The sequence below is a fragment of the Apostichopus japonicus genome, chromosome 20 (genome assembly GCF_037975245.1).
Source record: "Apostichopus japonicus isolate 1M-3 chromosome 20, ASM3797524v1, whole genome shotgun sequence".
In the NCBI taxonomy this organism is placed as follows: Eukaryota; Metazoa; Echinodermata; class Holothuroidea; order Aspidochirotida; family Stichopodidae; genus Apostichopus; species Apostichopus japonicus.
In genome coordinates, this window is record NC_092580.1 from 18283480 (window position 1) to 18297014 (window position 13535).

The 13535-nt window shown below is 36.9% G+C and overlaps 1 protein-coding gene across 5 annotated transcripts in view; it reads right to left on the reverse strand.

The window, feature by feature from the left end:
- The window catches only part of LOC139961695 (E3 ubiquitin-protein ligase PDZRN3-like), a 139594-nt gene that overhangs the window by 39478 nt on the left and 86581 nt on the right, over positions 1-13535 (reverse strand). For all 5 annotated transcript variants that reach the window (XM_071961098.1, XM_071961103.1, XM_071961099.1 and 2 more), the window contains 3 exons: positions 8115-8344; positions 7164-7302; positions 201-296 (listed from right to left, as the gene is read on the reverse strand). In XM_071961098.1, coding sequence (XP_071817199.1) covers positions 201-296; positions 7164-7302; positions 8115-8344 — 465 coding nt within the window. The remainder of the gene's footprint in view (positions 1-200; positions 297-7163; positions 7303-8114; positions 8345-13535) is intronic.

The window sequence follows — 13535 nt, forward strand, 5'->3', positions numbered from 1 at the left end:
AGAATGGCTTTGAATGAGGGTCCAATTCATGGGATAATTTTAGTTACTGTAGCTCACCATCCAAGTATAATCACATAACAAACTTGACAAAAACATCCGTGTAGGTGACATCAGACCGACCTCCTCCGTAAAACACAATATTCCTCCGTTTGCGGCAAAAACTTTGAATGGTGTTAAAAGCGGAGAAATTCCCGACTTACCTCACTAATGAAGATGCCCCCGTCCCCGTCTTCACCGCCATAGCATAATGTCAGTCCGAGCTTGTCATCTTTGTTTATCCTCTTCAAGGTGACATCCTGCCAAAAGGAGGCAAAAGGAAAAGAAAAAAAAGCTCAATTTATCTCTTATTATCATCTGACTGGCTCCAGGTGAGAGAGGTACAGAGAGAGGTACCACTGATAGTTATCTCATCCAGGGTCCGTGACAGAGGGAAGAATACTCCATTAAGAGAGAAAAGTTTAAGTTTAGATGAGAGATTTCATAGGCCATCAGCAAACTTGTACCATGTGTAGAACAAAAGTATTTTTGAAGAATTGAAGATGTTTTTCTCATTCAATTGAACCATCCAATTGTGTTTGCAGTGATTTTTCTCTAACCATCTAATAGCTGCTCTTGAATAAAAACCGTCATTAATCTTGCTAATTTTTTTTTTTAAAACAAAAATGAACATTTAGCTTTGTGGTACCAAATTGACTTGGCAGATTTACCTCACCTTTATTTGCATACAAGGACTAAAAAGTTCATCTGGACTACAGTGCATCTGTTAATAATTCTACTGGAATATGTTCACTTATTAAAAAAAAGAATTAAAAAAATTAATAAAAAGCAACTAGCTATTTTACTGAAAGGGACCCCCAAATGTGCTAGGAATAACGGAATGGACACTAATGGTCAAACTTCATTTCCTTTGTTTTCTTTTTATACTGCTCTCTTGACCCAGAAAAAAAACTGTAGACAATGAGAGGGTTAACTGTCTATGGCAGCCATAATAATATAGTCAACAATTATTTGTCTTTCTTCTACAAAAGAAAACAAAACAGAAAAACAGCCTCACAAAAACGATCCCGAGAATTCACGACCCAATTTCAGTTTTATCCACGTCTACAGTTTTATCCACGTCTAACAATCAAACCGCATCTGATCCACCAATTACATTACGAAAGCAAACAGCCCTTCAAGCACATTCTGTTACACAGTGGATCTTACAAACAGATTGAGGCCCTTCCCTTTTGATTTGGCTATTGTTTTTAGGTCGAGGGGAGATGTAGAGAGCACTAAATAACTACGTTTTAACGAACTGTCTGCAAACATCTCCGAGCGAAGTGGGCAAACAGTGTGAAAGATGATGATGACACACATACCCAGAAGGAAACAGAGGAGCAAGAGAAAGAGAGAGAACAAGAAAACTGGAGTCTCCCAGCAATACAATCTCTAATGTGACGGTGTTGATTTAACATCTTATAAATTTTATAACTAAATTTGTTTGACGTTTTTCAGTGTGTCAATACAGTTCAAACTTCCCCATCATGTACTGCCTTGTGAAAGAAGATAGAGGAGGGAGTCGAGAAACCTTGATCTCCTTGTAAGATGAAAATCATTCTTAACAACAGAAACAGACAGACAGTCACACATACATTTAAATTATTAGACATGTGCACCACATCTGAACAAATTCTTTAAAGTGCACATACTTACTACTCAGAGTTGTGTCAACCTTTCCTCTCAAACTTTGTATATAACTTTTTTTCTTGTCTTATAAGACAGAACAAAAAAAAAATCAGATGCTTCATTTTATGCAACTTCTACCAAATCAAGAGACACCAAATAAATGAGTGTAAGTTTTTCTCACATAATTGCACGCACAAAACAAATCCAAAATATCTTTTGGGAATTAAGTCAATTTCGTTAATTAATAAATGTGGATGAAATAGTCGTGTTGTGACTTGCCAAACACATCTTGATGGACTTCAATAATAGAATAGTACAAAAATTTTATCAAAAATCTACCAAAAACATGTTGGCATTTATAATCTACTGATCTTTTTCCACATAGAATAATTCCAACATTGCAAGCCATCTACTAAAAAACATTATCCCTTTCCCCCCCCCAAAAAAAAACCCCAGACAACCATAAAGATTCTGCACAGGTTTGTTATCCAGCAAAATCATCTAGGTAGTCATACACTATGAATAGACCAATCACAGTTCATCACCAGCTTTAAGTCACAGCAGGTTGCCGTTTTTCTCTACATCAGCAATTACCGTAGCAATATGAACTTTTACAATATGCCGCCCATAATCCTAAAATGACTAAGTGATTCTAACTCGACTGTAACTGTGCCACAGTGTCACAGTGGGGGAGCTAACACAGTCTCTGGCATATCTAGGAGTTTACGTTCACAGGAAGTTCACTGTAGGAGACCGAGAGAGAGAGGAATTAACAGGAAGTGCTTGTGGGAAGTCACTCCCAACCTATGTTGTCTTTCCATTCTTGAAGATGTCTTCACGTCCTAATTGTCTTTTCTTTTTAAAGAGTCGGCTCTTGCACCGACTTAAATTTACAAATTGTTACACACCACCGTACCTCTAAAAAAAAGTGTTCCTGTCCCCCAAGCTACACTTACTTCTCGACACAATTATTTGACCGTGAAACACAGAAGATTCATTGTATACGCTGAAGAAGAAAAAGAAACTGTACACACAATTTTTTGGGGCTTTAAAAAGAAAGTTCTAGATAAAGGTTGAAACATCAATGAACTCTGAGGCATTATACAATAAACATGTATGTCTTTATGACGTTCAGGACATTCCACTATCAAACAGGTATCTTTAGCTATCGATCCCATATAGGTCCTAGCATTACTTGAGATTATACCATTTATAAGATAGGAATACCATTCTCATCATCATTGTCACATCCATCAATCACTTGGACTGTTCCATTCTTACAGAATTCTTTATGCCTCTACAATTATGTACAGTATGTCTTCATGTAAAATATTACATTAAAAAAAACTTACATTAGGACTACTTCATACAGTATGGGCAACTGGAATGTTTCGTTCATCTTTACTTATCAATGCTCAAAATTCGCACTTCTTTTTTAGTGGACGATTGAATTATCACAATGTTTACTAATAAATTGAGCGAAACCCCACATCGAGAGCAGATAAATGCAGTGATGAGTCAATTGGGACATAAACAACTCGGTACTTTCTAGGAATGATTACTAGTACTTGAGAAGACTTCACCCGGCACGTTTGATGATAACATCTACATTTCCTTTTACAATGATGATGTTATCTGTCATTGCCGGAGACAGAATCCATTATCTCTCTTAGAATTGACTTTCCAATGAACAATACAGATTTCCTACTCTATTTTTTATCCTAAACCTTCCTCCACAAAATTGGAGTGAGGGTCGTTCCGACCGACTAGGTTACATTCATCTCATTCCTAAAGTAAGACGTCTTCCCGATTCCATTGCTAATGCTCAACTTTCCATCAAAAGGAACAAGAAAGAAAAAAAGATATGCATTCGGAAATTTATATTCCGCAGATGTATCCCATCAGATGAGAAACACAGATAATAGCAGCAGGGATATATCCAAGAGTAGGATTTCCACGCGCAAACTTGTCAGATCTGACTGCTGGGGTTTTGTAAACGCCCGGATAACGTTACAGTCGGGGACGTCAGCAGGTGTTGAAGAAGCTCTAGCTTCCATTTAAATACCTAACGTGTATCCGTTCTCCAAAGACAAATCACCTTTGATATCACGTTGCAATTATGACGGCTGCATTTTCCTGATTTATGGAAAAGTAAAAAATTATCAATATCACTTCCGCTCTAATTTTTGCACCTTGAACTTTTGATGAATTTTTTTGTTTCAACTGCAGCTCAAACAATTTGTTGCATGCATATTAGTGGAACCGACTTTAAGAACATATCGACACAACATTAATACAGAAAAGATCAGGGAAATGTAGTTTGCACAGAGATTCGTTAAGTAAATAAACTGTTAATTCTAGTATATAAAAGTTACCAGTTGTTTCATCAAACTTATAGTTAGTAGAAAGAAAATCCACTTTTTGAAAAGAATTAAGATTCCACTAGTACCGAGCAGGACCTGTCAATGACAATTATATCCCAAATTTATAATTTGATAAATTCCTTTGACTAAATTGCAGAATCTTCTGGCCTTTCATACCCATAGATATCGATTTCTAATATGCGAACCCCTCATCTCAAACCACCATACTTCTTCTGGTTTTCCAAAGCGGCAATAGCAAATATTTTCTCACAATTTCTTCCACGTTAATAACGGCCGTCCACCTCAGATGGACACAGTTTGGTTCTTTTTTCTCTTCAGAGATTCTGAAATTTATTCTGTTTTTTTTTTCCAGGGCTAATTTTCTTTGTTTTTTATTATTTACTCACATCTCAGGAACATGATGAAATGTTATACTGTTTTGGAAACACTGAGTATTCTAAAAAAAAAAAACGACATCTGATACTGTTTGAGGATGGAACTTAGAAGGTTAAACAGTAAAGAGGGGAAAAATGATAAAAAAAAATACAGAAATGTCACTTCTGAAATTTGAATTGCTTAAGCATGTACACTCGGAAACACTCCACGCCTCTTCACGACGTTGTGTCCTTCATGTGTTCAAGTGATTGGTTAAATAATATCACTGAAGCTATGGGACTGTCAAACGCATCATACATAAACAAAATCTCTGAGGGTCCTTTCAAGGTATTATCCATGACTATTTCCTGTCTAGTTAACACAATAATAACAGAAATTTTCCAAAAATGATACTTAGAATGTGTCTCACTAACGAGGTCATTTGTAGCTGCATGACAGGTAGTATTAATGTAGAAGGCTCAATTGTATGGACTGTCAGTTTAGACTTAAGAGGTCCTAAACTTCACTGCCAGATGCAGAATATGTTTGGATTATAGTTGAAAATAAAAAGTAATGGTATTGCTAAGTAAGGGGGGGGGGAGAATTAATTAGGAAAGAAAAGTACAGATTTTCAGATTCCCCATTCCACTTGCTCAGCCAAAGTAAATAAATGCCCACCAGGATTCCTTCCATGCCAAACAACATCCATAAGACAACTAAATAGCTCCCACACAGCCCAATAATTTTGTGGATATGTCAAAGAATTGGAGTGGTCCGATAGGGGGGTGTAGTATTGCAATTGCTTCGTTGCAGTGATTTCTTACGGAAAATTTTAAAAGGAAAAAACGTTGACATTAGCAATAAACTTTTGGTAAGTGTGCGACATGAAGAACAGGAGAGTTTTTCCTGTTTCTATATTTCATAATTTTTTTTCTTCAGAAATGGTTGCTTCATCAAGCGAGTATCCTTCTTACTGCTGGATTCACCAGAAGAGATAAATCCGAGCGAAGACAACGACGCCCCGTAAGAGAAAGATACACCTTGTCAGAAAAAGTGCTCTCTTTGTTTATACAATCAGTAAACAAATGAAAGCCATTCGTAGCAAAGGACACGAATTGCCTCCGACATTTCTGTACATTAGGGAAAAGTGTGGTCTTAGTGACAAAATAACTATAAACATTTTATCTGACTGTCAAACGGAATTGCCCCGACGCACGGTGACAGTAATTGATATTTATTAATGAGGAGGATATAAAGTGGCAAGTGGGGGGGGTGGGGGTTACTTCTACTGGATTTATAACAGCAAACACTAGCAAAACAGACCTAAAGTTGTCTGTGATGCATTGAATTTTTTTTTCTTTTTTTTTCAAGTCATTGTTAGGAGCTATGCAGTCATCTAACAATTCATAATTCAAGATGGATGCTGTGAGAAGCTTTCAAAATAAACTAGCTGTTATCGAATTTATCTGGTTTCGTCTCTAGACTGAGAGATTTGTCACAACAGCCTCAAAGCACAGTCATGTTGTCTACATGACTGAGTACCGAATATATTATCTCCATGGCAACCATAATTTCTGCTCAATTCTGCTACTAGCCTTTACAAGCTATTATGCTGCATTTGAGTCGAGCGCAATCGCGCAATGATGTTACAAGTAATTGTCGTCCAATTTGAGGTAATACATTTACGGAACTCAAGTGCTTGCGTGCCAGAGGAAAATAAACATGACAAAGAACTATATATACGCACAATCTCATTTCCGTCAGAAACTATTCCATTTCCTGATAATTAATTTGTAGTATGATGTCTTAACAAATCAATGCTTAATGCAAAATATGATATCATGTTTCATATATATCACATTATATTCTATATGCATTTATCAAATAAAGCACTAGTCAATTAAAATTTTCATATATTTTCACCATGTATAATATAAAGCATGGTTCTGCATAAAGTAGTTATATTTCTATACAAACCAATGAAAGAACAGAACATTATGTATGTCTCCCTCTTCAAGTCTTTGTGTTTTTTGGTAATATTCATGTTTCTTCTTGATATAGTGATATTATAATGTTTCAGTAAAATATGATGAAATTCATCAATGTTTCTATACACGACAAAACAACTTTGATTTGTGGCAGGGTTAAACGGGGTAATGTGTCCATTCTACTACAGCCTTCCTTTGTAATTCCCCACATGCTCGCTTCAGTGCAACTAACTCAAAATGTGACCTTTGGTACACACTACACAGCAAAACAAGAACCCTTTCCATACAGGTATATAGTATAGGTGGACAGTCCCAACCGGATTGCACAGAACATTTCTGCACACAAAAATTAAGCCAAGTATTGTTAGGATACCTGTGAGCAATATCCTATACCATTCTTATAAATACAAGAGACCCCCCCAAATGTTTTCTACATAATGCAGAATACATTTGAGAGACTGTGTAAGCTACTTACAGTCATATTTACACCATATTGAAGAAACCAAGTTTCACCAAAAGGTCTAAAAAAGGAAGGTCGGGGGTGTTCGAAGAGAAACCGCTGTTGTATATTGCTATTGAATTTGATGATGCTTGGGTTCAAACGATTCAAAACTTACAGCTCTAAAATCAGACATACTGAGGAAAGTCTTTAAGGGCTTTATTTACATAACACATCATGGCGGTTAAAAGTTCATAACTTTCAAAAAATTATCGCTTCCATCGAGCGTTATTCAAGCTGGCACTTGACCGAGGACGGAGATAAAATTACCTCATATTCAAAGTCGAACGCTCTGTCCAGATCATCTTCGTCGATAATGGGCATGCCGAGGTTGTCCATCGCATCTAAATCATCGTAAAGGTCCGTGTCGATGGTCGTCAGAGGTTCCTGGGGCGTGATCTCGCACAAGCTGTCAACGGCAAAACAAAATTCAACGACTGAACGAAAAAGTTGCGTTTTTAACCATTTATTCTGCAATTATATTAGAAACCACAAAAAAATTCAAGTGGACACATGTCGGTGAGTTTAATAAACATGATCAAGGTGGCCGAAATGACAGCAACGTGACAATTTGATATTATAAATTGAGAAATTCTTTTTGGGGTGTTTTTCTTTCAGTGCAAGTAACCACCAAATAAAAAGTGCAAGATGCATTGGACAGATGGAAGGGGCCATTTTTTTGACACAGCTGTCATTAAGTGACCTTGGCTCATCATCACATCACAGAAACCTGAGAGTGTTATAGCAATCCAACACTTAAATGCGTATCCCTGATACATGCAGCAAATGAAGAAACAGATAACACAGAGACTGCAGTAGACACGACCACGACCTTCTTGAAACGTGTACCTCTCAAGTATTTTGAAACATGTCTCAAAACTGAAATACCCAACCTATCATATAAGTTGGAGAGAGAGGGAGGGCTTTTTCTTTAACAATTTACTGTTCTCTAGCCCTTCTAGTAAGCTTCTACGTTTTATCCACACCTTTCCAACGTATCTAGGAAACACCACAAATTTCAAAACCGTAGCGACACCACACATTTCAAACAAATGCCAGCACTACACATCTGATAGTTATCAGACTTTCCACACCAAGAGAGCAGCACACATGGCAGTTCCCATCAACGTCATGATGGCGAAGTCTCTTTTAACATCATGATGGCATAGTTTTTTTCAAAGGAAAGTGATTCTTTCTACATATCTACATATATATACGTACCCCTCTAGACTGTCTGACTTCTCCACTTGATATGTTTGTAACACTTTCCAGAGTAAATCTCCACTTTGTAATTCTGTTTGAGTTCCAGCATTGCAGACCATCTTGTCCTTGGAGACCTGGGACGTGTCCTCTGTCCTTCTCAAGACCTGAACGATGATCGGTTCGGTGGCGTTTTTGAAGGCTTCCACAGCTTCCTCGTGCGAGGCTTTGGACAGATCTTTACCGTTTACCTGGAAAATCATGAGAATTAATTCAAATTATACCTCCTAATTAAAACCGTTCATGTGTCTTTCAATTGTAAAAGTTTCATTATTTGTCAGTGAAAAATCACGTTGTTGTCATTCCTGTATATCATAACATGGGTAATTAATACAATTTGTATAGACCTTTAGATACCATAAATTTTTGTTTTGTGGAGGAAAAAGAACTCTTCACTTTCTTTCATGCATGACTCTGTGTTCTCAGTGAGGTGACACGTTTTTCAGCACAGCTAGTTTGTAACATCAGCCTGGTGTATATATATCTTCATGCTACGACCTTCGTGCATGTATTATGTACTCCCCGATAGAAAATCCCGACCCTTCACAAAGACACCCAGACACTCGTATATAAAACGATACTGTTTTGTCACTGTAAATTAACTGCAGAGTTTAATGGAAAGGTCACTTGACACGCAAGTATCAGGAATCAAATCTACAGTGGCTTTATGGCTGCAGTAATTTGACAGAGAGGAAAATTTGCAGCTGAAAATTATAGATTTGTTTTAATAGGAATCTTTATCAGCATAAAATTAGCTACTGGAGAGTTTTATCCTTTCAAGTCAAAGATATCGGCGGCGTATAAAATGAGAATGCGCTGAAACTAGCCAAGGTCAAGACTTCAAAGATCATCGTCAAAAACAAACGTTATTGCACCAGAAATTTTATTCAAACGTATATAGAGTTATTCCAGTACATATCAGACTACCGACTGGAGATTTGAATCATATTTTCATTTTTTAAATTGATTTTCTATTATCATTTTTTTGTAATTTTTTTTTTTTCTTTGGGTATCATTTTCTTTTTTTTCCCTACTCAAATGATCAGTGAACAGAGAGTAATTAATGATTCCGACATTGAAATGTTCACCCAAATAGTCAGGTTACATAAATAATTACTAGCATGCAACTCCCAAGGACATTGAAGCAAAAGTAGAAAAATTGTTGTGAATGTTTCCAATGAAACCTGAAAAATGAAAGCTAATCAGTGACATGAAAACATACTGTAAAACTATGGTTTCGGGAACAAATTTCTAGATTCAATCCAGACCATCGCTCAAGGGTAATTCCACAGTGCAAGAATAGTTTGGGTACGTACGTGGAAAACAAATCTGTGAAGGGGTCGACCAACGTCGCAGCGGTAACGATAGATTTAGGACAAGCATGAACAAGATTTGTTGAAAATTTTGAAAAGAATATAAACATTACAAATAAATTTGTGAAATAAGAATTTCATTTGAATATTTATTGGTTTATACCTCGCTGATTAGGGGCATGCAGCCAACACCTTAATCTAATAACCCTTCAGTCATTGCAATAATACAGTATGCGCATCACTATCATAAAAACGTGCCCATTTCACACTGTAAGAAGATGCATCCCTTACCATGGTATCACAAGTCTTTTATATCTTTTCACAAATAGAACCAAAAAGTATTAAATTATTCAATGGCCATATATAGAGCTCTGAAATAAACCATTTCCATTAAAATCTATATCAAATGGTCAGCTATTTACATATTTCATAAAACATGGCTGTGCAAATAAATGCTGCAGTGAGTGAAATGTCCCCCAAAAAATCAATTCTGAGTATGTAAAGGGAAAAATGAATTTATTCATTCGTGTACCTTTTTCATATAGATTGCTATTTAGTATATACGTTGTACCTTTCTTCATTCAATGACTGCAAATGTATATTTTTACATATATAGTTTTAGCTAAACAACACCTTCCTTGAGTACATATAAAGATTAATTCCCTCTTAAAACCTGCAATTGCCTTATATGGTAAAAAAAAGATGACCGTGATAATTTGAGACCGGCCCCTCTTTGAAGTAACTGATATCATGACTTGTGTCCCAGATACTCGACCAACAATTTTTATACACACAGTCTGGTTTTTTTTTTTCGCGAGATGAATGAAAAATTAGCGAGTCGTTATCTTGGTGGTAGTATGACACATAGGTGGCTCACTCATCACCGGCCGACTTAATAGAGCAAAGAGCTGTCACTTATACTCGGATAAGACAGTCGAACTTGCCCTGCCAGGTTCATTGTCGACACCTGCAGGAATTAAGATCCTATTTGATTGACATTAAGTGGATTAAGTTACTGTTTCTCTCTACGTTTTCCTTTTTCTCTTCCCCCCTCTTTTCGCTTTCTTTTCTTTTCTTTCTTTCTTTTCTTTACTATTCTCTTATTTTAGATTTGTTTTGTCACCCCAAGGATCGAGTCTGTAAGTTAAAATGCATTTTAAATATCCTAAACTAAATTTTAAAAGTAAAATTGATCTGTAATTAAAGAAGGATTTGTGTATTTTATTCACAGATTTTAGCCAGAAAGGAAGATGGTTGTATAAATATGCTAAATAACAACAAGGAATGAAAAATTTTAAAAAAACGTGTTGAATCAATCGAAATAAATCACAAGCTTTGGTTCGAGTGTATCTCCGTGATATAAGATTCAGTCATTACTAATATATTTGTCCTTTAATTCCGATACAGTGGTCACTAAGAACACAAATTCAAACAGTGATGATGATGTCATGAGACACTGTATTAGAGCTGTACACATATATATACATGATTGTGGTTGAAAATTAAGGCATAGCTAAAGTTTATTAGTCACAGCTACTTCTAATTTATTCCATAGCAATGTATGAATCACACACAGTACTATATATAGAACCAAATGACGTGGAGACTACTGTAGGAGTTCCAAACATTTTAATGATCAGTTTTCAACAATGACTAATTAAAATCGATTCGTTAAGATACATTTGACCTGGACTTCCTTAATGTCACACGCCACACCAAATAAACTGAGGACTGCTGTCAACGTATTGCATCAAAATGTTTGAGAAACATTAATGTACTTAAGAAATCATTCATGTATTGCACTCAATTGGCCCTCAGACTTTGTTGGGGTTTGTCTGTGCAGGTCGGTGGGCGTTTTTGGCTCGCTTGACTTGACGCTTGACGAATGGGATGGTTTGATTCATGTATTGCACTCAATACAGCCAAACGGACAGAGAGACCAACAGACAGATGGACTATAGGTGGTAACACAAGTCCATCCATTTTGTAAGCTGACAAGTTTGTGTACAGTATACATACAGCCAAATAAAGGCAGGACCTCCCCTGAACTGCTCATACCCAATAAGAATTCACCTTTAATTGTTCTAAGTACTCTACTTACATATAATATTCTCTCTGGGAAAACGTGACGGTTTTCTCTTGATTTCTGTACTTTGCTTAGAAACCTGTCATTTTTCTTCCAAGATTGCAACAATCCAATGAACCAAAATGCTCAGTAAAAGTAAAACAACTGCAATTGTACACATTACATATAATATGTCTGATATTATAGTCCCTAGTTTGTTCTCAATCTGTGCGTCCAAGTTTTTTTGTTCACCAAACACACAGGAAATTAAAATTCCTTCCTTCGATATCACAAAAAAAAAAAAAAAAAATTCTGCTTTCATACATTTTTTGTTTTTCTTTGGTTTTGAGGGGAGGGTGCCTCCCTGACAATATTTTGTTTCCGGATTACAGATCTTCGTACAGCCTAAAGCAAACAGTCATTATATTTGGGGGCTTTGAAAGAATGACAACTTGATAGAACTTTTAATCAATCCTGATCCGGGCTTAATCCGCCCTCAACCGAGTGGGTATCGAATGCATCCTGCCTACCCCCAGGGTGTAATCTAACTAACATCCTAATACACCAATATCATAAAATCACAGAGATTTTACGCTTTACGGGCACAATCCCCGATATTTGTCATGTTTTGATCTTCTTTATAAGCTGTTCATTGAGTACATTGACTCCCGGGTTTCACAGGGAGGTACAGCTGCAATTAATGATTTTCTCCACCATTTCTCAAAAGTACAAGGACGACCTTCTCTATCAAAACAAGAGCTCTCGGAAGACTTCTGGAGTTAATCTATTCGCATGTAGTGAAGCAGCAGCCGAGCATTTTACCATTGAAATTTACCAAATTGTTTCTTTCCTATTTTTATATGAAATTAACTTTTCCTTGAAAAGCTATAGAAATCTTTGAAGTCAATCAAGTATTTCATATTAATTAAGAACATTAATAACAGTACTGTATATTGACATGAATATTCATTGTACATACAGTACAGATAGATGACTGTAAAGTAGTGCTTTACAAAACCCTACATCACTACGTGCTTCCACATTCTATTATCCATCAGTGTCCATCCACTAGAAGAAGCTCAAGGCTTATCAACCTCCTCCACCCTCCCTCTGTCCCTACCTATTTACCCATCCACCCACCTATCCACCCACCCACCTAACCACCCACCCAGCCCCATCCTCTCCCTCACATCAAAGAATATGACATGTTTGCAGCTAATAACCTGCTATGAAGAATCACTAGATGCAGCACAATTTCGCCTAAATCTGGCTAGTATCATGTAACCCTACTCTACACACTACCCTGGATAACCCTACTCAACACACTACCCTGAATAACCCTACTCCACACACTACCCTGAATAACCCTTCTCTACACACTACCCTGGATAATCCTACTCTACACACTACCCTAGATAACCCTACTCTACACACTACCCTAGATAACCCTGCTCTACACACTACCGTGGATAACCCTACTCTACACACTACCCTGGATAACCCTACTCTACACACTACCCTGGATAACCCTACTCTACACACTACCCTAGATAACCCTGCTCTACACACTACCGTGGATAACCCTACTCTACACACTACCCTGGATAACCCTGCTCTACACACTACCCTGGATAACCCTATTCTACACACTACCCTCGATAACCCTACTCTACACACTACCCTGGATAACCCTACTCTACACACTACCCTGGATAACCCTACTCAACACACTACCCTGGATACCCCACTCTACACACTACCCTGGATAACCCTACTCTACACACTACCCTGGATAACCCTACTCTACACACTACCCTGGATAACCCTACTCTACAATTGCCAGCTGCAGTCATGTTGCAAGATTCACATTTAGAGTGTAGAGTAGTAATACTTTCAGATCCATCACATCAATTGAAAGTAGCCTCTCTACTTTAAATTAATTGAACCTAATCACAAAGTTTTCAGCTTCACAGCATAATAATCATGGTTTTTTTTCACCTATGA